Source organism: Dama dama, chromosome 1 (genome assembly GCF_033118175.1).
Source record: "Dama dama isolate Ldn47 chromosome 1, ASM3311817v1, whole genome shotgun sequence".
NCBI classification, from domain to species: Eukaryota; Metazoa; Chordata; class Mammalia; order Artiodactyla; family Cervidae; genus Dama; species Dama dama.
Window position 1 is genome coordinate 50,751,580 of NC_083681.1, and position 20,334 is coordinate 50,771,913.

A 20,334-nucleotide genomic window follows, 5' to 3' on the forward strand; every position below is an offset into this window, starting at 1 on the left:
AGTGCCACACAACGAAACCTTCTGGGAAAGGAGAGAGGACACAGATGCTCAAAAATGGCAGGAATATATTTTAGAAAACCACAGGTGGAAGGGACCATAGTGACCTTCTGGTCCAACTGCCCCAATGTGCAAATGTGGCCTGGAACTCGCCCAAGGTTCTACAGCCAGCCACTCCTCAGTGTTTAGTCTGTCTGATTCCCATAAAACTCAACAGGAGGATGGGAATTTTTTTTTTCTGTTACTGAGGGTTAACTCTGGACCCAAGATAAATAACTTGCTTAAAGTCACACAGCAACACTGTTACCTGATTATCCTAAGGAGGAAAGTCCCAAAGGACACTAAGAGTGCAGTTCATGGGGCACTGAAGGTCAGTCTTTTTTTTTTTTTTTTTTTTTTGAAGGTCAGTCTTATACTCAAAAATCACTCACTTTTCCCAGGACACCACAGGATCTTATCTGTTGGGCGGGGCTTTTCTTTTCATTGGACCTCAGTTTTTCTCTCAAGAAAATGGGCATGAGGATACACATCACTCACTGAGGGGAAGATGTTCTGGATTGTGTCCTGAAGCCCTTGAGAGCTCACCAATTCTATCCCAGAAGTCCCAAAGAAGAGACACATGGAGCTGTCCTTGGGAGAGTAGGGCGCCATGGTGACAGAAGCCTTGACGACTGGGAGTGGGGAGCAGGCTGGGCCCAGAGGTGCCCTCAGGTGGAGAGTCCTAAGGGAATGAGTGGTGGGGAGGACAGGGGGCGGCCTGGCCTCGTCAGCCCCTCCCAACTGTTAAGAGAGCCCCTCGTCCATTTCTGTCATAGACGGTGGAGGGGGGCCAAGGCTGCAGGACTTCATGGCTCAGGCCTAAAGGACCTCCCCGCACGTACTGGCATGTTCTTCTATTTCTCCTGCCGAGAATGGCAACTCGCAGATAGGACACTGGACCCAGGAAATTGGTGGCGAGCTCTCTGGGGAGGAAACCCACAGTACGTGTGGAGATGAAGATGGTGATGAGGTGGGAGAGGCTGGGGGAGGCGGGGAGGCCCCTCCACAAGTGGCAGCGTGCTGGGGAAGCATGTCCATGCTGAAGGAGCCTGAGGGGGAGACAAAAGGCGGAGGTAAGAACCCTGGGTCCACTCCCGGGCGGGAGGTCACCCCATGCAGCCTGAAGGAAACATCTGCTAGCAAAATGCAGCTGTTTTCACAAGAAAATTTTACTAGGGTTGAATATTTGATACCTGATGACATCCAGTCACAAGTCCACCAAACATTTTTTGAGTACGTCCCATGTGCCTGACACTGTGTGAGGCGCTGAGGGATGTAAGCCCAGACCTGTCCTCATGGACTATGGCGTCTAGGGGCAAAGATAACTTGTGACCACAAGTGACTGTCACAAAGTACAGGGTGAGAAGTGCTAAGCCCAGGGGAATCAGAGAATGCGGCAGGAGCTCAGTGGGAGAGATTATCTGAGGTCAGAAAAGACCTGGCAAATAAGAACCACCTGAACAGAGACTTAGAGGGGAAGCAGCATTTGGTCACGGAGGAAGTTCTGAACGAAATTCTAGGTCCTCGCTGACAGTGTTACAGTTTGCTTTGTTTCACGTTTCTCCCGAAGACAGAGCCGAGGTCCCTTCCTCAGCCTGGTGAACACAACCTGAGGAGGTGCTTAACACAGACTCGTACGTAACTGCAGATGACAGAGGCCAGGGGCCCAAGTTCACCTGGTTCCTGGCAGCACTCCCAGATCTCCTATTCCTCCCTCAAGGGACGCCGAGTACCCCCCAACCACCCCTGTGCCCACGCCGCTCACCTGCACAAATGGGGCACCACCCACTCTCCTGGACTCTGCTGCTTCGGGCCTGGGGCCGCAGGTGTTCTCTCTGGCCTGCCTTTGCTAGCCTCCGCTGGTTTGGCCGAGAGTTTGAGTTGGATACAGGCCTGTGAGAAAGAATGGTTACAGACCAGCTGTTAGCAAGAGGCCCTCGGGGCTGAAAGGGCCTCAAACCAGGGTGAAAGGTGCAGACGAGCTGCTGTGGAGCCAGAAGCCCTGGGCTGGGGTCCTGGTTTGCTCACTTGATGTATCAGACTTGAGGGAAGTCATTTCATCTTTGAATATCTGAGAACAGAGCTTCTATCACTGCCTTCAGGTTTATTATTATTATTATTTTTTTTACAGACATAATACACATCTCATAAAATTCACCCTTTTAGATTATTCAGTGGTTTTAGGATATTCACGAGGTCATTGATTATTATAGCTTATTCCAGAATATTTTTATCACCCCCAAAAAGAAACCCTGAACCCATTCATAGTCACTTCCTACTCCTCTATTCCCACATACTCTGACATTTTTTGTCCATTTAAAAAATGAGGTTATCTTTTATTATTGAATTGTAAGGGTTCCTTACAACTTTTGAACTGTGGTATTGGAGAAGACTCTAGAGAATCTCTTGGGCTGCAAGGAGATCAAACCAGTCAATCCTAAAGGAAATCACTCCTGAATATTCACCAGAAGGGTTGATGCTGAAGCTGAAGCTCCAATACTCTGGCCACCTGATGTGAAGAACTGACTCACTGGAAAAGACCTTGATGTTGGGAAAGATTGAAGGCAGGAGAAGGGGACGACAGAGGATGAGATGGTTGGATAGCATCACCTACTTGATGGGCATGAGGTTGAGCAAGCTCCGGGAGTTGGTGATGGACAGGGAAGCCTGGCATGCTGCAGTCCATGGGGTCACAAAGAGTCAGACACAACTGAACCACCGAACTTAACTGAACTGAAGGGTTCCTTCATATTTCTAGATCCAAACCCCTTACTGAATACACAATATGCAAATATTTCCCCCCTTTTTCTGAGGGCTGTCTTTTAATTTTCTTGATGGTGTCCTTTGAAGCAGAAAACAACTTAAATTTTAAAGAAGCCCATGAGATATAGCACACTTGTCTTCATTTCTGGTTTGCTTCCAGGGCCACCGCCTTGTCTAGCTCCATGCCTGACACCATGTAGACAAGGACATCTTTTCTCTTGCTACCTTGTAAGTCCAGACCATGAGAGCAAGACCAGACACCAGGGTGCTCTCTGGCATAACTGAAACATGAGTGGGGGGTGGACAGGTGCAGAAGGACAGTAGGTTAGGGGAGATGATCTGGGGCTTTCAGGTTGACCTACTTACCTGCGGGCTCCTACTTTCCTCCTCTTTGTCCTGCTCACGTCCTTCTCTATGTTCTGCTCCTCTGATCTGGTCTCTGTGTTAGAAACGCTCATTAAATCTATCTCATTAACAAAAGGCCCTTCACATATGAAATTCCTTATTTTGAGAATATTCTATCCCCCTTCCCTAGTCAATTCCTTCCTGCTCTTCAAGTATTAGATGAAATGCTAATTGCTATGAGGCAGGATTCTCTCATCTAAAGCTGGTCATCCTATTATGCTTTGCCTTTGAAGTACTTATCACCGTTTTAAGTTTTAGATTTCCTTGTGTGACATGGATGCGTATCTCTCCATCAGGGTAGAAGCACTGCTTTTTTATTTACTGTGGTGTCCCTGGCACCTAGCCCAGAGCCTTGCACATAGAGATGTGCAATTAATATCTGTCAAAGAATGGTAACAAAAGCTAGCAACAACGGTTTGTCTAGTTATTCAGAACTTATGGAGCACTACATACAGGATTTACTATATATAACATATATATTTTAGATTTCTTATTTATTTTTATTTTTGGCTGTGCTGGGTCTTTTCTGTCTCGTGTGCTCCTTTTCTAGTTGCGGTGAGTGGGGTCTACTTGTCATTGTGATGCGAGGGCTGCTCATAGCGGTCACTCCTCTCGTTGCAGAGCACAGCTCCAGGCGTTCGGGCTCAGTAGCTGCAGCTCGAGGACTTAGCTGCCCTGCTGCATGTGGAATCTTCCCCGACCAGGGATCAAACCGGAGTCGCCTGCATTGGCAGGTGGCTTCTTAACCACTGGACCACCAGGGAAGTCCAGCATTTACTATATGTTAAGTGTTTTCATAGCTCTAACACCCAGTCTGTAGCATGCCCCCCAAAGATGAGTTCCTTCCTCATTCTCCGTATTTTAAAATGATAACCTACATCCTTCCTTATGTGGTAGGCAGCTTGTAGAATGACTCCCACTGGTTCCTGCTTCCTGATATACATGCCTCCCCTTAAGTGTGGGAAGGACTTAGGAACTTGCTTCTAATGAATAGAATATGGTTAGGAATTCCCTGGTGGTCCAGTGGCTAAGACTCCACAGTCCCTATGTAGGGGGCCTGGGTTTGATCCCTGGTCAGTGAACTAGATCCCACATGCTGCAACTGAGAGTTCACATGCTGCAACTAAAGAGCCGGTTCCAGTTTGTTGGGGGAATCAAAGATCCCACGTGCTGAAACTAAGACTCGGTGAAGCCAAAAAACAAAAAGCATCTAGTGCAGATGTTAAAAAAAAAAGAATATAGCAAAAGTGATGGGATGGCACTTCTGTGATGAGGTTACCAGACACTGACTCCTTTCTTGTTAGCACTGTGTCTCTTGCCCTCTAGGTGGCTCACTCTAACGGAGCAAGCTGCCACAATGTGAAATGCTCTATGGAGAGGCTCTCATGGCAGAACTGAGGGGGGCCTGAATCCAACAGCCCTCAGAGGCACTGAATCCCTACCACAATCATGTGGAGGGGTGAAGAAGCAGATCCTTTCCAGCTGAGCCTTGAAACGATGGCAGCCTGTGACAGATCCAGAGTCTGAGACCCAGTTAAGTCACACCTGGATTCCTAACCATGAGAAACCATGAGACAGTAAATATTGTTTTCAGCCACTAAATTTTGGGGAAATTTATTACAATTGGTAACCAGTGTACCCTATTTCTGCTGCAGGACTCACTCTCTGCGATGGCCCACATTCTGTCTGTGGAGTGTGTGTTTCTAAATAAATCCACTTCTTACCTATCAAAAAAAAAAGTACCCTGTTTCTGCAATGAAATAATATACTCATGATTTCACTAATTTGTTCAGTTCTTTGAAATGACAAACCATTCCTTTAAAAAAATTTTTCCCAATGAAGCAATGAGTGGAATCAAGGGTTTACAGTGAGAATGCTACTTGTTTCTGCTCTCTGGCTGTTCAGAATAGTGAGAAGGACAAGAACTCTGGGGTTCAAATCCTGGCTCTGCCACTTATTAGCTGTGTGACTTAGAATATGTAGCCTCAGATTCTTTTGTAAAATGAATTTGTGGTGAACATTAGTTAGTAAAAGTGCCTAGCAATGTCTGGTGCAAAGTAGGAACTCCAAAATTTTAAATCCTTTCTCTCTCTGTGATGAAACCACATTACTCCCCTACTTCATGTCTCTAATAAGCTCCACATACCACCACCTTGACTTAATTGTCCTCCTTCGTTCACTCACAGAACATTAAAACTGCAAGAGGCCTAAATACTATTTGGTTTAATTCCTTCACTTTGAAGAGAAAAGATTTGAAGCCCAAAGAGATAAGGACTTTTGGTTCCTGGGCCAGAGCTCTTTCAATTATATACAATATTTGATTTTTCTTCTGGGAACAAGACACTGACCACCACCTTTTCCTCCATTTGAAGTCCTGTTTGTGAGCCATCCTTGTGTAGCAATGATGCATTCAGGGAGGAAGGAGGGTGCTGGGAAGTAAGGAGCCAAAGGTAGGTCATGGGGCCTCACCTGCGCTGTCCTGATGACTGGGACCTGGTTCTGCATGGGTGGTTTTAGGGTCTGCCACACGGGCTGGAGGTGCCCTGTGGGCGGCTGAAAGCACCATGCAGGCTGAACGCCCCAGAGTCCCTGGCTGCAGCTGCTTTAGGATATTCCTGAGCTCGGAGATTTCCCTGGTGGTCCTGCAGGGAAACACGGAGCACTTGGTTTCATTCAGAACAGAGATTACATTTTGCTCACCCAGGTCAGAAGCATCTAACCAAGAAAGCCAGGTTTGGTATATAGATGCGGTGAGGCCTAGAGTGTGGAAGTAACTGAGAGAACCCAGACAGGTCCTGTGTGTCTGTGAGTGATCTGGTAGTTTCCTCCAGGAGAAAGAACTGAGAAGTTGCCAAGAGACCTCACTCTGGCAGTTACGTACGTTTGGGGATCTGGGAAGAATGTCCTCCGGATGGAAGGATTAGCCAGCCAGGGGCTGGGATCAGACTCTTGAGCATCAGAAGAGCTCTGAGGAGAAAATGGAGAAATATGAAGTACACACATTCACCACCAGGGGGCACTGTCAAATAATGCCAGGGACACTACCAAACTCAGGGCTTCAGCTTAATGAGTGTATTTGCTATAACTCGTACATGGCATGTTGGCTTGTCTATGTACACACTTTTCCAGCTCTAAGATGTGAGATTTGGTGATTTTGTGTAGTTAATTCCCAGTATTAAGGATTTTGTTATGATCCTGAAAGACCCCAAAATAAAAGAACACAAGCTATTGGGAAAACCAGGGCTATGGGACTCATATTATATGCAAATTTGTATACATGTATATACATACACGGGCTTCCTTGGTAGCTCAGCTGGTAAAGAATCTGCCTGCAATGTGGGAGACCTGGGTTCGTTCCCTGGGTTGGAAAGATCCCCTGGAGGAGGACATGGCAACCCACTCTTGTATTCTTACCTGGAGAATTGCCATGGACAGAGGAGCCTGGTGGGCTACAGTCCATGGGGTCACAAAGAGTTGGACATGACTGAGTGAATAAGCATAGTACAGCATATACATACACCATGGTCAGAGGAGCCTGACGGGCTACAGTCTATAGGATTGCAAAGAGCACATGACTGAAGCAACTTAGCATGCACACATGCATACACATAAATATACAACTCAGTGGACATGAGTTTGAGCAAACTCCAGCAGCTGATGAAGGACAGCGAGGCCTGGCATGCTACAGTTCATGGGGTCACAGAGAGTCAGACACAACTTAGTGACTGATCAACAACACATATTTTTAAAAGTTTATACATATATAAATAGAACACATATAAAATTGGTTCACGTAGGTACAAAACTCAAATCACTCATCTCTATATACCCATGTGACAGAAACAAATTATTCACACATAGGTATTTCTTTATATTTAAAAATAGTTCTATTTTGGGGATATTTTAGTCATTTTTCTCTTTTAAATGTTTAAATTCCAGGACGTTTTATTTTGTGAACAATTTTGCTCACCTATAACTAAAAACCTACCAATTTTAGCCACCACTTCTAGCTATCTATAAAAAGATGTGTATATAGATATCCCATGTCTCTTTCTAGCATCAGACACTGTAACTATCAACAGGCATCTTATAAACCTTTTGGCTTCTAAATTCAGAAATGTCTATATAAGCAATAATCAAGTACTGGATAATTTCTACATAGATTTTATTCATGTGGTATGCTACGGTTTCTTAATTTATCAAAATTTAATTTATCTGTGTCAAGTCATTTGTGGCTTTTTCCTTTTTATCTTTTTCCAAATTTTCTTTTTTCCCTTAAATTAAAAAAATTTTTCCTTTAATTTTAAGCTCTTCTAAAAACAAAACAAAACAAAAGCTCTCCTTCTTCTATCACAGATTCTATTTATTATTATTTTTGGCCTCACTGCATAGCTTGTGGAATCTTAGTTCTCCAACCAGGGACTGAAACGGGCCTTTGGCAGTGAAAGCTCCATGTTCTAACCACTAGACTGCTGGGGAATTCCCTCACAGATTCTTTTAAAGGTAAATGTCTTTCTTTCTTGTAGGGAATTATACATATATATGTCTTTCTTGTAAAGCATGACTTTGACCTCATTCTACAAGTTTGAGAAGTAGCATTTTTATTCACATTCACAATTTTCTAATATACCATTACAATCTCATCTTGGACTTAACATTAATTTTAAAATATTTAATTTTCCAGGTTTTTTTTTTCTTTTTTATCTTGTCTCATAAATTTTGGAATGAATACTAATAGAAAGGGTTACTAGATGGGTATGTAGAGATGGTTTTCTAATTTTAACTATAAATGAGACCAAGTATCAGGAGTTGAAGCCTTTCCAGGTGGCGCTAGTGGTAAAGCACCCACCTGCCAATGCAGGAGACATAAAGAGACATGGGTTCAATCCCTGGGTTAGGAAGATCCCCTGGAAGAGGGCATGGCAACCCCCTCTACTATTCTTGCCTGAAGAATCCCACAGACAGAGGAGCCTGGCAGGCTACAGTTTATAGAGTCGCAAGAGTTGGACAGGACTGCAGTGACTGAGCACGCATGCATGTTATCAGAAACTGAGCTTCGAAGCAGAGTCTAGTGGCCTGGGTTTCAATCCAGTCACTGCTTGGCAGTGACCTGGGACACCCACCATATTTCTCTTGTGCTTCTGTTTCCTAACTGGAAAATCAATGATAATGAAAGATCTTACCTCACAGGATTATAAGCATTTATATAGTGATTTCACAATAATATACCATTAGAATGACATATTAGAAAAAAGTCTATGGCATTTTTTTTTTTTAGACATCTTAAATTGTATAACTGAGTGCCATCCATTTGTTTCCACGTATGAACCCTCTCTTACAGAAATGTTTCCGGACCTCCTCTCCCTGCAGCATCAGAGAGGGCCTGCAATGGGTGTCATTCTACTCTGGCTGTTCAACGTCTGACATGACTCCAAGTTGCTGACTGCCTCCTGCTTGATCCCACCATGGCCCTAAAGGTGCAGAGTAATTTAGATATCTGGCCAGAATGGGAAAGACTCCAGGAAGCATTTATTCATGTCCTAGTATGCCCGGGACACCCTGCTTTGTGTCTGTCGTCTTAAGTATAATTACTAATAGCACTCTTTTTGGCTCTTGAAGTATCTCAGATTGGATGATAAATTTTATGGTGACCCTACCTACCACTCCCCTCTGAAAGGTTATTTATATAATCAACATTTATACTAGAAAGTCTACTTTGTTCTAGGCACCGTCCTAGCTGCCAGGAATGCCTGATGGAACAAGACAAACAGGTCCCTAATCTCCCAGAGCTCCCACTTTACTGAATAGCCAGGCCACAGAGCTCCGGAACCCACAGGGACAATGTTGGAACCCGGCAGAGCACAGAGAACTGCTTTCATTGATCCTTTTGCATTTGCAACCCTTCCCACAGGGGAAGAGTAAATCTCAGGCCTTACCTTGCCTCAGCGCTCTGGGCCTCTCCCAAGGCTATGTGACAAAAGCCTCTCTCCCCCTGTCTGCTCCAACTCTATCTTCTCTTCCCAAAGTGTGGTCTCTTGGTTTTTTTTTTTCCCTCCCCAGTAACCTCAACAGGAGTGACATCTGTGAGGTTCACTCCTGGGAATCAAAATTCTCTTGGTTCTGCCAAATGAAGCTTCTAAAAAATGTACTGTGTGCCCGGGAAGCACTGTGATGTAATGGCAGGAGACCTGGCTTCCTTCCGGTCTGTACTCTGCTCTGACTCACTGTGTGAATTAAAATATATACATTTCCCTATCTGAGATATAAAATGATGGGGTTGTGACTTGATGATCTCTAAGTATTTTTTCATCTCTAGAACTCTGGCTCTAGCCTTGTGTGATTACATCTTCATATTTGTGAGTGAATTAAGGTGGAGGGTATTGGCTTGAAAAGATAAATGGAGACATGAGTGGTAAGAAAGCAGGAGTAGTTGGATCGGCCTTAGAAAGAAAAAATAACTAGAAAACTTTTTCCAGTAGTCATATATGGATGTGAGAAGGCTGAGCACCGAAGAATTGATGCTTTTGAATTGTGGTGTTGGAGAAGACTCTTGAGAGTCCCTTGGACTACAAGCAGATCAAACTAGTCAATTCTAAAGGAAATCGACACTGAATATTCATTGGGAGGACTGATGCTGAAGCTGAAGCTCCAATACTTTGGCCACCTGATGGTAAAAGCTGACTCACTGCAAAAGACCCTGATGCTGAGAAAGATTGAGGGCAGGAGGGAGAAGGGGATGACAGAGGATGAGATGGTTGGATGGCATCACCAACAGAATGGACTTGAGTTTGAGCAAGCTCCAGGAGATAGTGAAGGACAGGGAAGCCTGGTGTGTTGTGGTCCTTGGGGTCACAAGGAGTCAGACGTGACTCAGTGACTGAATGACAATAGAACAAATGGTCCAACAGCTTTGTGCACACTGTACTGAGGGCTCACTCGCTTGGCTCATCTGTGTGAGACTGAAGGAAAGGTGTTCATGCCTATTTGTGAGAAAGGGCCACAAGCCCATTTATGTGAGTATTTGGGTTCTTTTAATAATTATTTATTTATTATTTATTTGGCTGTGCTGGGTCTCCATTGCGATGAGGGTTTTTCTCTAGTTGCAGAGAGCAGGGGCTACTCTTCAGTTGCCGCGTGTGGGCTTCTCATTGCAGCGGCTTCTCTTGCTGTGGAGCATGGGCTCTAGGGTGTGTGGGCTTCAGCAGTCACGACATGTCGGCTCAGTAGTTGCAGCTTCCAGGCTCTAGAGCACAGGCTCAGGAGTTGTTGTGCATGGGCTTAGTTGCCCTGTGGCATGTGGAAATCTTCCCAGACCAGGGATCAGGCCTGTGTCTCCTGCATTGGCAGGTGTATTCTTTACCAGTGAGCCACCGGGATGCCCTGGTTTTTTTTTTTTAATTAATTAATTAATTTTCTTTTTGGTTGTGCTGGGTCTTCATTGCAGTGCACAGGCTTCGTTGCTCTGTAGCATGTGGGATCTTAGTTCTCCATGAGGGATCAAACCTCCATGCCCTGCACTAGAAGGCAGATTCTTAACCACTGGACCATCAGGAAAGACCTTATATTCATATTTGAATGTGTATGTGTGTGTGTATCCATCCCCAAATCAAACATCAGCTTCCTAACTAGAAACAGAAAAGGCTGGGACATGCTAGGTCCCCCATGGTTCATACCTGGCTCAGCCCCGAGCTCACAGGGACCGAGGGACCCTCCACAGGGTCGTCTAAGGAGTCCAGAGAGGAACACACCCGCAGGAAGGCCAGGCCAAAGGGCTGATGATGTGTGAAGGGTTGGGAGCAGGTCAGGCGAAGTCGATCCCATGACTCACCTGAGGCTGGGGCCAGGAAATCGCCTCAAGGAGAAAACAAGAAGAAAATGAGGGAGAAATGAAATGCATGAATGGTAGGGAGAAAGGGAGAGAAGGTCAGTACTGAGGAGAGGAAAGAAAGGACTGGGACTACAGAGAGAATTCCACCCTAAGGGAGAAGGGAGGCCTTTCCTCCCGCCAGCTCGGGTGCTCAGGGTCTGGCAGCACCATGCAGGCCAGTCAGGGCCCTCTCTACCCAGCGCTTTGCCTTCCCACCATCGCTCCTCTGGCCGGGGGCCACGCTGTTCCCAGCGTGACTATATCCTCGGTCTATACCTCTCCACAAACCTTACCACTGTCTTGTTTTAACAGCGGGTATCCGGAGGGTTGGCGTCTGGGGTGACCACTTGCCCAGTGGATCAGCTGAGCTACATCTATCCTTCCTGGACCATGAGACCTCAGTCTCCCTCAAGGCACCACCTGCTCTACATACTTGCTCACTGGATCACAGACCAGTACTCCCAACCCTTCTCATCTTCCATTCCCAGAACTAAAGAGTATCTCATCTCGTATCCCAGGTCACTTCTCCTTCACAACATTACAAATGCCTCCAATTTAGACACAGATGAATGAGTCCTTCCTAGACTGCAAGTCCCTGGAGGCCAGGAATCAGACCATGTACTTCTTGTGCAGTGCCCAGTGACCACAGAGATATGCAGTGAAGAGGACTCAGGAAACACTGTATACAACATAACCACAACCACCACACAGCCTTCCTTCACTTACAGAAATAATTTTCCTATACTCATACACGTTTATTTGTTGTTGTTGTTGTTTAGTCACTAAGTCATGTCCGACTCTTTGGTGACCCCATGGACTATAGCCTGCCAGGCTCCTCTATCCATGGGGTTTCCAAAGCAAGAAGAATACTAGAGTGGGTTGCCATTTCCTTCTCCAGGGGATCTTCCCAACCCAGGGATCCAACCCGCATCTCCTGCTTGGCAGGCGGATTCTTTACCACTGAGCCACCAGGGAAGCCCTATACACATTTCTACAAACACTCTAATCACAAATGTGGGTTCTATTTCTGGCTTCACTGAATCACATGTTATGTGTAAATATAAATTATAGCTCATAAGTATCGCTGGCTATCAGGTATGGTCATCACAGAGAACTCACACACAAACACACCACGCAATGGTTCACTCATTACCCTATCCCCCCCCAACAGAAGCAAGTGAGTCCCTGCTTAGGCTCCCTCCCACAATACACACCTTCCAGCTGGTACAGCCCTCTAGAGTCCAGCATCTCTCTTTTTCATTACCACTGTCTCTCTCAGTCTCTCATTTCTGCTTTTGCCCTCCTCACCATCTTTTTTTTTTTTTTTTAATATTTATTTATTTGGCTCATGGAATCTTTTAGTTACAACATGGATCTAGCTCCCTGACTAGGGATTGAACCTAGGCTTCCTGCGTTGGGAGCACGGAGTCTTAACCACCGGACCACCAGGGAACTCCCTCTCCTTACCATTTTTAAACATGCGGACCCCTGAGCGGTTTTTTCCCTGCTTTGAATCAGCCAGGGACATCAGCATGGTTGCAGGGAGCAGGGTGACGAAAGGTCTGTCCAGGGACCAGGAGGAACGACCCACGTCAATTTGCAGGAAGGCACAACCACAGTTACCTGGGGACAGAAGGTTGCGAGAAAGTGAAGGTGGGATGATGGACTCCCCTGACTGCCCACAAGGGGATCAGTGGGCAGAGGACATTCCTCCTTTCTAGAGCTCAGGGGAGGCCCAGAGAGGTCAAGCAACAGTGAGCCAGTAACTGAAGTGGGTCGAGACCTCAGCCCGCTAAATCAAGGCTCCCCATGTTCCTCCCGGCCAGAAACTTTTCCCTGACCCAAGAGACTTGCAGTTTCCCAGTCCTCTGGCTCTGGTGGGCAGTGCTAAACTCTGTCTCTCTCTGAAATCCTTGCTAGGGAGCCTGATGTCTCTCTGTCCTGACAGAGCTAAGACAGATGGTCTTTGTCAATTCTCTATTTCTAGAGAATTCTAAGACCAGCTTTCTCAACCCAAAACTCCTATGGAGCCTTCCTGCATGAACCTGCACAGTTCATCCCCAAGCATCCTCCTGACACTGATATTTATTTTTAATTGTATTTTTAGTTTTCTGTTTTTAATTTTCTGATGGCACTGCACAGCACATGGGATTTTAGTTCCCCTACCAGGGATCAAACCCATGCCCCCTGCAGTGGAAGTGCGAAGCCCAGAGTCTTAACCACTGGACTGTCAGGGAAGTCCCCTTATATATATATATATATTTTTTTTTTTTTTTTAATTTTAAATTAAATTTTACCTTTTTCCTGGCCATGCTGGGCAGCTTGCAGGATCTTAGTTCCCTGACCAGGGATCAAAGCTCTTTGCGGTGGAAGTATAATTTTCACCACTGGACCACCACTATATACCACTGATATTTAGAGGCATATATAAGTTCTATCTGTTGGCACTTAGATTTGTTAATGTCCTAAGGCTTCACCGAGACCGCTCAGATCAAAGCAAGGCAGGTATGCTGTGTAACTAAGGGAATGGCACTCATAGGGTTCAGCAATGTCAAATGCCTGCCCCAAGGGCAAGGGCCACATATCCCCTTTATGCCAGGTAGGGCTTGCTCCAGGAAGGCTGTTCAGTGAGACTGCATTCGAACACACTGCTGCAGCCCTGGGAGGGAACGGTACTCCTGTGCTCCCCACAGAGGCTCCCAGGCCTTGGAGAACTCACTCACCCACGTCGATGTAGCCAATGGGCACTGCCCTCTCCAGCTGCAGCTCCACTTTCAGCTGCCTGCTCTTGTCCTGAGGACAGCTGAGCCACGGTCCCCTCTGACTGTCTGGGTTCAGCAAATTCTCCACCGGATATTTGGGATCCTAAGTCAGAGAGAGGAAGAGAAATGAGGAACCTCATCAAGGGAAAAAAGGACGTCCATGAATGAGGGATCTCTATACACCTAAACCTTTCCAGGATCCTAATGGAAAAGGCTTTAGACAGGAGTCCATCTCTCATGTACCAAGGGATTTATAGACATTGCTTATCTCTTCTTTGGTTTCCACTACCTCATTTAATCCTCCTCATAACAACTTTAGGTGGTTACTATCACTGCTTCTTAGTTAAAGATGAACAAACGGACGCTTAAGTTCAGAAACTTACCCAAGGCCACAAGACCAAATAACCAACCAAAGTTGGAACTCTTTGGTGTCTGAATTCAGAATTCTTAAACACCACATAATACTATAGTCTTTCCTGTAGTATTGGTTCCAGGGGATTGGTTCCAGAACTCCCATGGATATAAAAATCGGTGGATGCTCAAGTCTCTTATATAAAATGTATATGTATGTATATCTCTCCATGTACTTTACTCATCTCTAGATTACTTATTTATAATATCTAATACAATGTAAATGCTTTGTAAATAGTTGTAAATACAATATAAACACTATGTAAATAGTTGCCAATATGTAATAAATTCATGTTTTGCTTTCTGGAACTTTCTGGAATTTTTTTTCCCCTGCATATTTTTGATCTGTGGTTGGCTGAATCTGGGGATGTGGAACCCATCCATATGCAGGGATGACTTTCATTTCATTTATAAGGTGCTTTCACAGACATATATCTTCAAAGTAACCCTATGAGATAAGAAACACAAAGATTTTTATTCTAAGTTTACAACTGATGGTTAGAGATGTTGTTCAAAGACAACAATATTAAAACTGAGATAAAATTCTCAGTTCTGACCCAAGTCAGGTGTTTTTTGGTGGAAAGGCCTTGAGCAAACTACTTTTTCTCCCTGGATCTAAATTTCTTCCTAAGTTAAGGTAGGGGAGACTAGACTCATGGTTTTCAATCTTATCATTTTTTTTTTTTAGCAATAAAACCCTTCCTTTTAACTGAAATCTTACACTAAAGATTATTTATTTTTTCAATACTAAATATTTTCAAAAATATTTTGATACTAATTATCAATATTACTTATCATTATTAAATAATTTAAAAAATTTTCAAAAATAAAAGTAGAGCTATGGTTAAAGCACTGGTTGAGGAGACTGGAGACATACTTGTGGCCCCTCCCTTCAACTTCCAGAAGTGGGTTTCTAGTACAGCTTGAAAATCACAATATTAGAAGAGAGCTAATGTCCTCTAGCATTTTATAAGGCTGAGTCCATGAAGAAAACCATTTAGGTTGACCATGTAGCTAAGAAAGATAACAGTAATTTTTATTTTATTTCACTTTGGAGTTGACATAGTAGTTCTTAAAGATTCTCTAAGGGGCTTTCTGAAATGTGGGGATAATTTTGACTGTCATAGTGACTAGGAAGCATTGTTATCACTAGGGTCTGGAGGCCATAGATCTGGAGGCTAAACATCTTACGAGGCATAGGATATCACTATAAGAATGAAGACTTCTTCTACGCAAAACACCAATGGCACCCCTTGAGAAAGACTAGAGTAACAGAAGGGGACGTGTGGGGAGGAGCAGGAAATGGATAGAGATGACAGCGGAGGACAGGGCCCAGCATCGAGCACTAACCGGGATAACTGCGATTTCCTGGAAGTGGATTCATAGGAGGGATGCTGAGATCCCCTTTGATGGCAGTGGTGTTATCCTCACAGGTCAGGGATGACCTTGAGTGCTCTAGCCTGATCTCAATGACAGTGTGACTAAATTGCCCTTCTGGGGACCCTGGTATAGACTCTGGGCCTATAGCTTTGCCAGCTGCCTGCAGAGAAGGGTGGAATCCTGAGGTTGCTTCCTTCTTTACCTTTGAGGCCTGCTTTTATGTATCCTGCACTGCTCTGAGAGCAACCTGAAGGCAAGAGCTGCATTTCCTGCCTTTGACTCTGAACTCCTAAAGAAGGGAAAATGGCTCTTCTGTTGAATTGGGAGTTTCCTGAAAGTGGAGCTAAGTCTCCTTTTTTTCCTTTCATTCTTTTCAGTCACCAAGAAAAAACCATGCCTGCTAATTAACATACCTGAGAGGAAAATGACACCACATGGCTAATCTTCACTGGAGCCATGGTGGGCCCAGCAGCTGTCCCAAGCACAAGGCAGAATGCTTTCTCCTGAGATCTCTTCTGTCACCACTTTGGTGCCTATATTTCGGTCCTATCAGCTTCCAGAAGAGAAGGAACCGTCATGTTACTCCTGAAGAAGAGAACAAAAGGAAAATAAACAAGTCTTGAATGTTTTTCTGCTAACAGGAGTTATTTACATCAGTACATCAGTCACTATTTCTGATGACCATGATGGGGCTGGTGGGGTGGTGATCAGGGAGCAGATCTAGAGTCGCTGATGAAATTCCAACAAAAGTAAAACAACTGGAATGCAATAGAGCAGCAAGTACAAAACATACATAGATTATCAATAGAATTATATTATATATATTTTATATACATATATAAACATGTAGATGTTGGATTTATACAAAGGTGAGCCCTCATGGCATGAACTATGCCTTAAATTATCCATCTTTATAACCCTAGATTCTACCTAGCACATAGTAAAGATATGCAACAAACATTCAACTAAATAAGGGATACAAGTTTCTTGTTTTTTTTCCTTCCCATAAAACAAATCTTCTTAGATTAAGTTACTTCTCTACTAGAGACTTCAAGGGCTTGCTGACATATGCAAATCCTTTGCTATATGGTAGGACTAAATAAACTTTAATTCAGTTTGACCCCTCAAAGCATCTACAACATAGATCTGTCCATTTCCTGGTTTATCTCCTACTATTCCTTTCAGCAGGGGATGTTTTACCGTAATTACTTTATTTATTTAATCTTAAAAGTTCATGTGGGAATTTGTATTTTGTCTTTTGCTAAACTTTTTATGGAAAAATTTAAATATACGTGAACACACACACACACACATATATATTAGTATAATGAACTCTTGTGCATCACTTAGCTTCAACAATTCCTTGGGTAGAGAGAGGTGTTTTTAAAGTTGTCGGAATGTCTTTAGATGGTATCTCTCTTCAAATATTTACCTGCCCTTTCACTCAGGTTTCTTAACTCACGTGGTCCCTGAAATGAGTCCATGACCTTGATATACTCGTGGTCATAATGGTCTTGTGTCCTTCCCACCAAAAAACCTTTTTCCCACCTCTGAGACTTTGTTCATGCCATTGTCTCTGCTTGGAATGTTCTTTCCTCCTTTTGCTGACAAATCTAATGCATATTTGATGGCCAAATGTCACCTCCACTCTGCTCAGCACTCAAAGTGATAGCTCCCTCCTCTCAATTCTGTATTACAATGATCTGCATATGTCTTTTGTCCCTTGACCAACTGTAAGCTCTTGGAAGACAGGCTTCATGTTTGATTTATTTCTGTATCCTCATTAAGAGGGAGAAACATAGTTTCAGATTAACCAGTGTCCGCTGAAAGAATGACCATAAAAATTAGGCTCCAAATGGTCAGCCATCATGGAATGCTTAGAGTGAGGTAGCTACTCTGACAGTAGTAACCAAAGTCTAATGAATACCATTCTAAAGGTCACAGGTTACGTTCAAGATGGTACCAAGGCTTCAAAGAAAGAAGAGGTCAGGGTGAGTCCTCAGTCACCTCCCAGGTCTTTAGATGAACTAAAGCTGATTATTCTCATTATAGCAACTCACTGAACATTCAACAATTTTTCTTCTCTCTGCTAGATAATGGAGACAGAAAAATAAATAACATAGATAGCGTCTCCGTTTTGGAGAAACTCCCAGTATACACCTGTGATTTGATGGAAAAATTCTACAATCTCTCAAAACTAATACACATCTGACTGAACCAGTCCCAACGCTACACATCAGGCTTGGGGACCCTGAAGCTGTCAATATTAGATACTTTATTTAGCTAATATTTTGAGGAGGGGGTTGTCTAGCAGGTACCAGACATTGGACTAGGTTACACAGTGGTGAATAAGACATATACAGTATTTTTTATGACGATCACTATCTATCAAATTGCTTGTTCTCACAGGATTAAGTGCTTTCTGACTTCACTGCCCTTGCATACGTTGTTGTTCTTGTTTTTTGGTACCAGTTTATTTACCCTGTGTGTACCCACACTAAGCAGTGAGCTCTTTAAGGATACAGATTTTTGTCATGCTCATCATCTCCCACACTTCAGAGAGATGTTGGAACACAGTAGGCATAAATAAATAGCCATTGAAAAGAGTACTTCTTAAGTCAATATAATTCAATCAGACTTGCACAGAAGTTTCTGGCAAACACAACAAACTCATCAACCAATAATGGGCCACAAACTGCTGTTGTTTTTAAATTTTAAATACTACAAATCGGCAAGAAAAGGGCAAGCACTCCAATATAAAACTGGGGACACGATATAAACATACAATCCACATAAGATAAAATCTGAATGACCAATACCCCATATAAAAAAGTGCTCAGCCTCACTGATAATAAGCAAAGTACAAATACCTGTTCTTCTAAGACTGGAAAAAATAGAAAAGTCTACAATATGAAGGAGTGGCAATAATATGGGGAAATGGGCTCTCTCATAAACACTTCCAGCACATCTTAATTCTGACTAGCTACATTTCAAGAATAGCCATGTGTCCTGGTTTACTTAAACAGTGCAGCTCTAGCTCATGTGCACAAAAAGATACATGTAATTGTTTCTTAATAGCAAAAAGCATAAAACTCTAATGTCCACTAGTTGAGGAATGGATGAATGAAATGTTCTATATCATACGGAATACTATTAACAGTTAAAAGGAATAAACTAGATGTAAATATATGTAAACATGGATAGACTGCCTCCCCCCAAAATAGAGTGAAAGAATAAGTTACCAAAAAAATAACTATACATAGAAAAATAGCATTTAAGTTCTTTACAAAAGGAAACGAAACAATACTTGCACTGCCCACTGAATACACACTAGTTTTTTTTTTCAACAGACTGGGAGAATACACAGCTAATTATACGACTTGCTTCTAGGGAGAATGAAAGGGTAATGAATCTGATAGTAAAGGGCACAGATAAATCCCACTTGTTTCATATTATATTTCTTAAAAAATGAGTATGCAAATAGATTATGATGTCAATCGTCAATTGGGGGTGGTGAGTATACGGTGTTTATAATATTCTATGTACCCAGTTTCACATAATAAATATAATTCCCATTTTAAATAAATGTAGATGGTCCCAAATGAAGTTGACGGTCAATCTAATAAAGTGAGCCCACAAGACATCCTAGCCCTATCTATGCTGTAGATTCAGCCGGGACCTCCAGGGGGCGGGGTGAAGTGTAAGCAGGGACCACAGGCTTGCGAGGTGTAGGGTTCAGACGTACAATGTACAAAAAAACCAGGGTACTGGAAATGAAATGTAAGCTGGGGTGCAGCATAGTGAATAAGATGTACAGGACGGGAGTAAGAGTAGAAGCTGGAGACGCAGTGTGTGGGCACAGTAAAGAATTGGAAGATGTGTGAAGTGGATCCGGAGGCGTGAGAGCCTAAGAAGCAGTTTGGGGGCCGTGGAAGTTCCGCAAGACTCTTCAGCTCTCAGATTCCTGAGCCTAAGCCACTACTTCCACCGCTTCTCGGAATGCGCTGTTCTGTTCACTTCCTTTATGGCCACCCTTCCTCCCTTTTGTCCATTCCCCTCCCCATCGAAAACCCGAATGACCCTCACCCGGGATAATGGACCTCGAAGTGCCACCTCTGCCTTAGATCTTGGACCAAAAAAAAAAAACGTTCTCCCGCCAATTTGGCCCTCTAACCTCCGCCTTCTGACCCGAAGCACCACTCTTCCGCCTCCCGAAGCCCGGGAACATGTTCTGGGGCCTCAAGAAGCCTCTGTTTCCGGAAATTGACTCCCACCAACGTAAGAAGACACGTGCTATAGACAGAAAAATACATTCGGGTGGTTTATGTATATTTCACGCATTGCAAATCTCCCGGAGAGAGCGGACTTTAAACTTCCGGGTCAGTTTCTGTACATTCTGGGAAATGTAGTCCTTAGTCTCCACGCTTCACTCGAGTTACCCATTGAGGGAGCGTCGCAAAATAGACAGTTTAGGGGCCTTTCTCTTTGGTTCTACAAAGCGGAAAATTGGTGACATATCTGTACTGGAAATAATACAAGGTTAATTTCTCATTTCCCAAGTTCCCTCCTCCGCCGCCGAAGCTTAGAAGTACACGGAATCCACCCCTCCCTAACCTTTAAGTGGGTAGCAGGCCGACTGTCTCTTAGTTGCCTTCGGGTCTCTGCCTGTCTTGGTGCCCCGCCCCCTCTGCCGAAGCTTGTACAGCCGAT

The 20,334-nt window shown here is 43.9% G+C and overlaps 1 protein-coding gene across 5 annotated transcripts; it reads right to left on the reverse strand.

Moving 5' to 3' along the window:
• Positions 1-48: 48 nt before the first annotated feature.
• XNDC1N (XRCC1 N-terminal domain containing 1, N-terminal like) lies at positions 49-20,282 on the reverse strand. 5 transcript variants are annotated; one of them, XM_061149234.1, is made up of 10 exons: positions 20,239-20,282; positions 16,038-16,209; positions 13,795-13,936; positions 12,539-12,694; positions 10,878-11,056; positions 6,086-6,171; positions 5,674-5,846; positions 3,166-3,238; positions 1,802-1,929; positions 49-1,085 (listed from the first exon to the last, which is right to left on the reverse strand). In XM_061149234.1, the coding sequence occupies exons 2-10, from the start codon at positions 16,080-16,082 to the stop codon at positions 856-858; spliced, it is 1,212 nt and encodes a 403-aa protein (XP_061005217.1). In that variant the 5' UTR covers positions 16,083-16,209; positions 20,239-20,282; the 3' UTR covers positions 49-855. The 5 variants fall into 5 exon arrangements, with proteins under 5 accessions (XP_061005217.1, XP_061005212.1, XP_061005205.1 ...); XM_061149229.1 differs by lacking the exon at positions 20,239-20,282 and adding an exon at positions 19,799-19,980; XM_061149222.1 differs by lacking the exon at positions 20,239-20,282 and adding an exon at positions 19,711-19,980.
• Between the last annotated feature and the right edge of the window lie 52 nt (positions 20,283-20,334).

What these genes read in the sequence shown, in the direction of transcription:
- XNDC1N (XM_061149234.1), bottom strand. Translation starts at nt 16,082, where the DNA reads ATGGCTCCAGTGAAGATTAGCCATGTGGTGTCATTTTCCTCTCAG. An exon ending in TGAGCTCGGGGCTGAGCCAG is followed by an intron (nt 6,172 to 10,877) that starts GTATGAACCATG and finishes TTTTCTCCTCAG; the next exon opens with AGCTCTTCTGATGCTCAAGA. An exon ending in AGGAAAGTAGGAGCCCGCAG is followed by an intron (nt 1,930 to 3,165) that starts GTAAGTAGGTCA and finishes TCTTTCTCACAG; the next exon opens with GCCTGTATCCAACTCAAACT.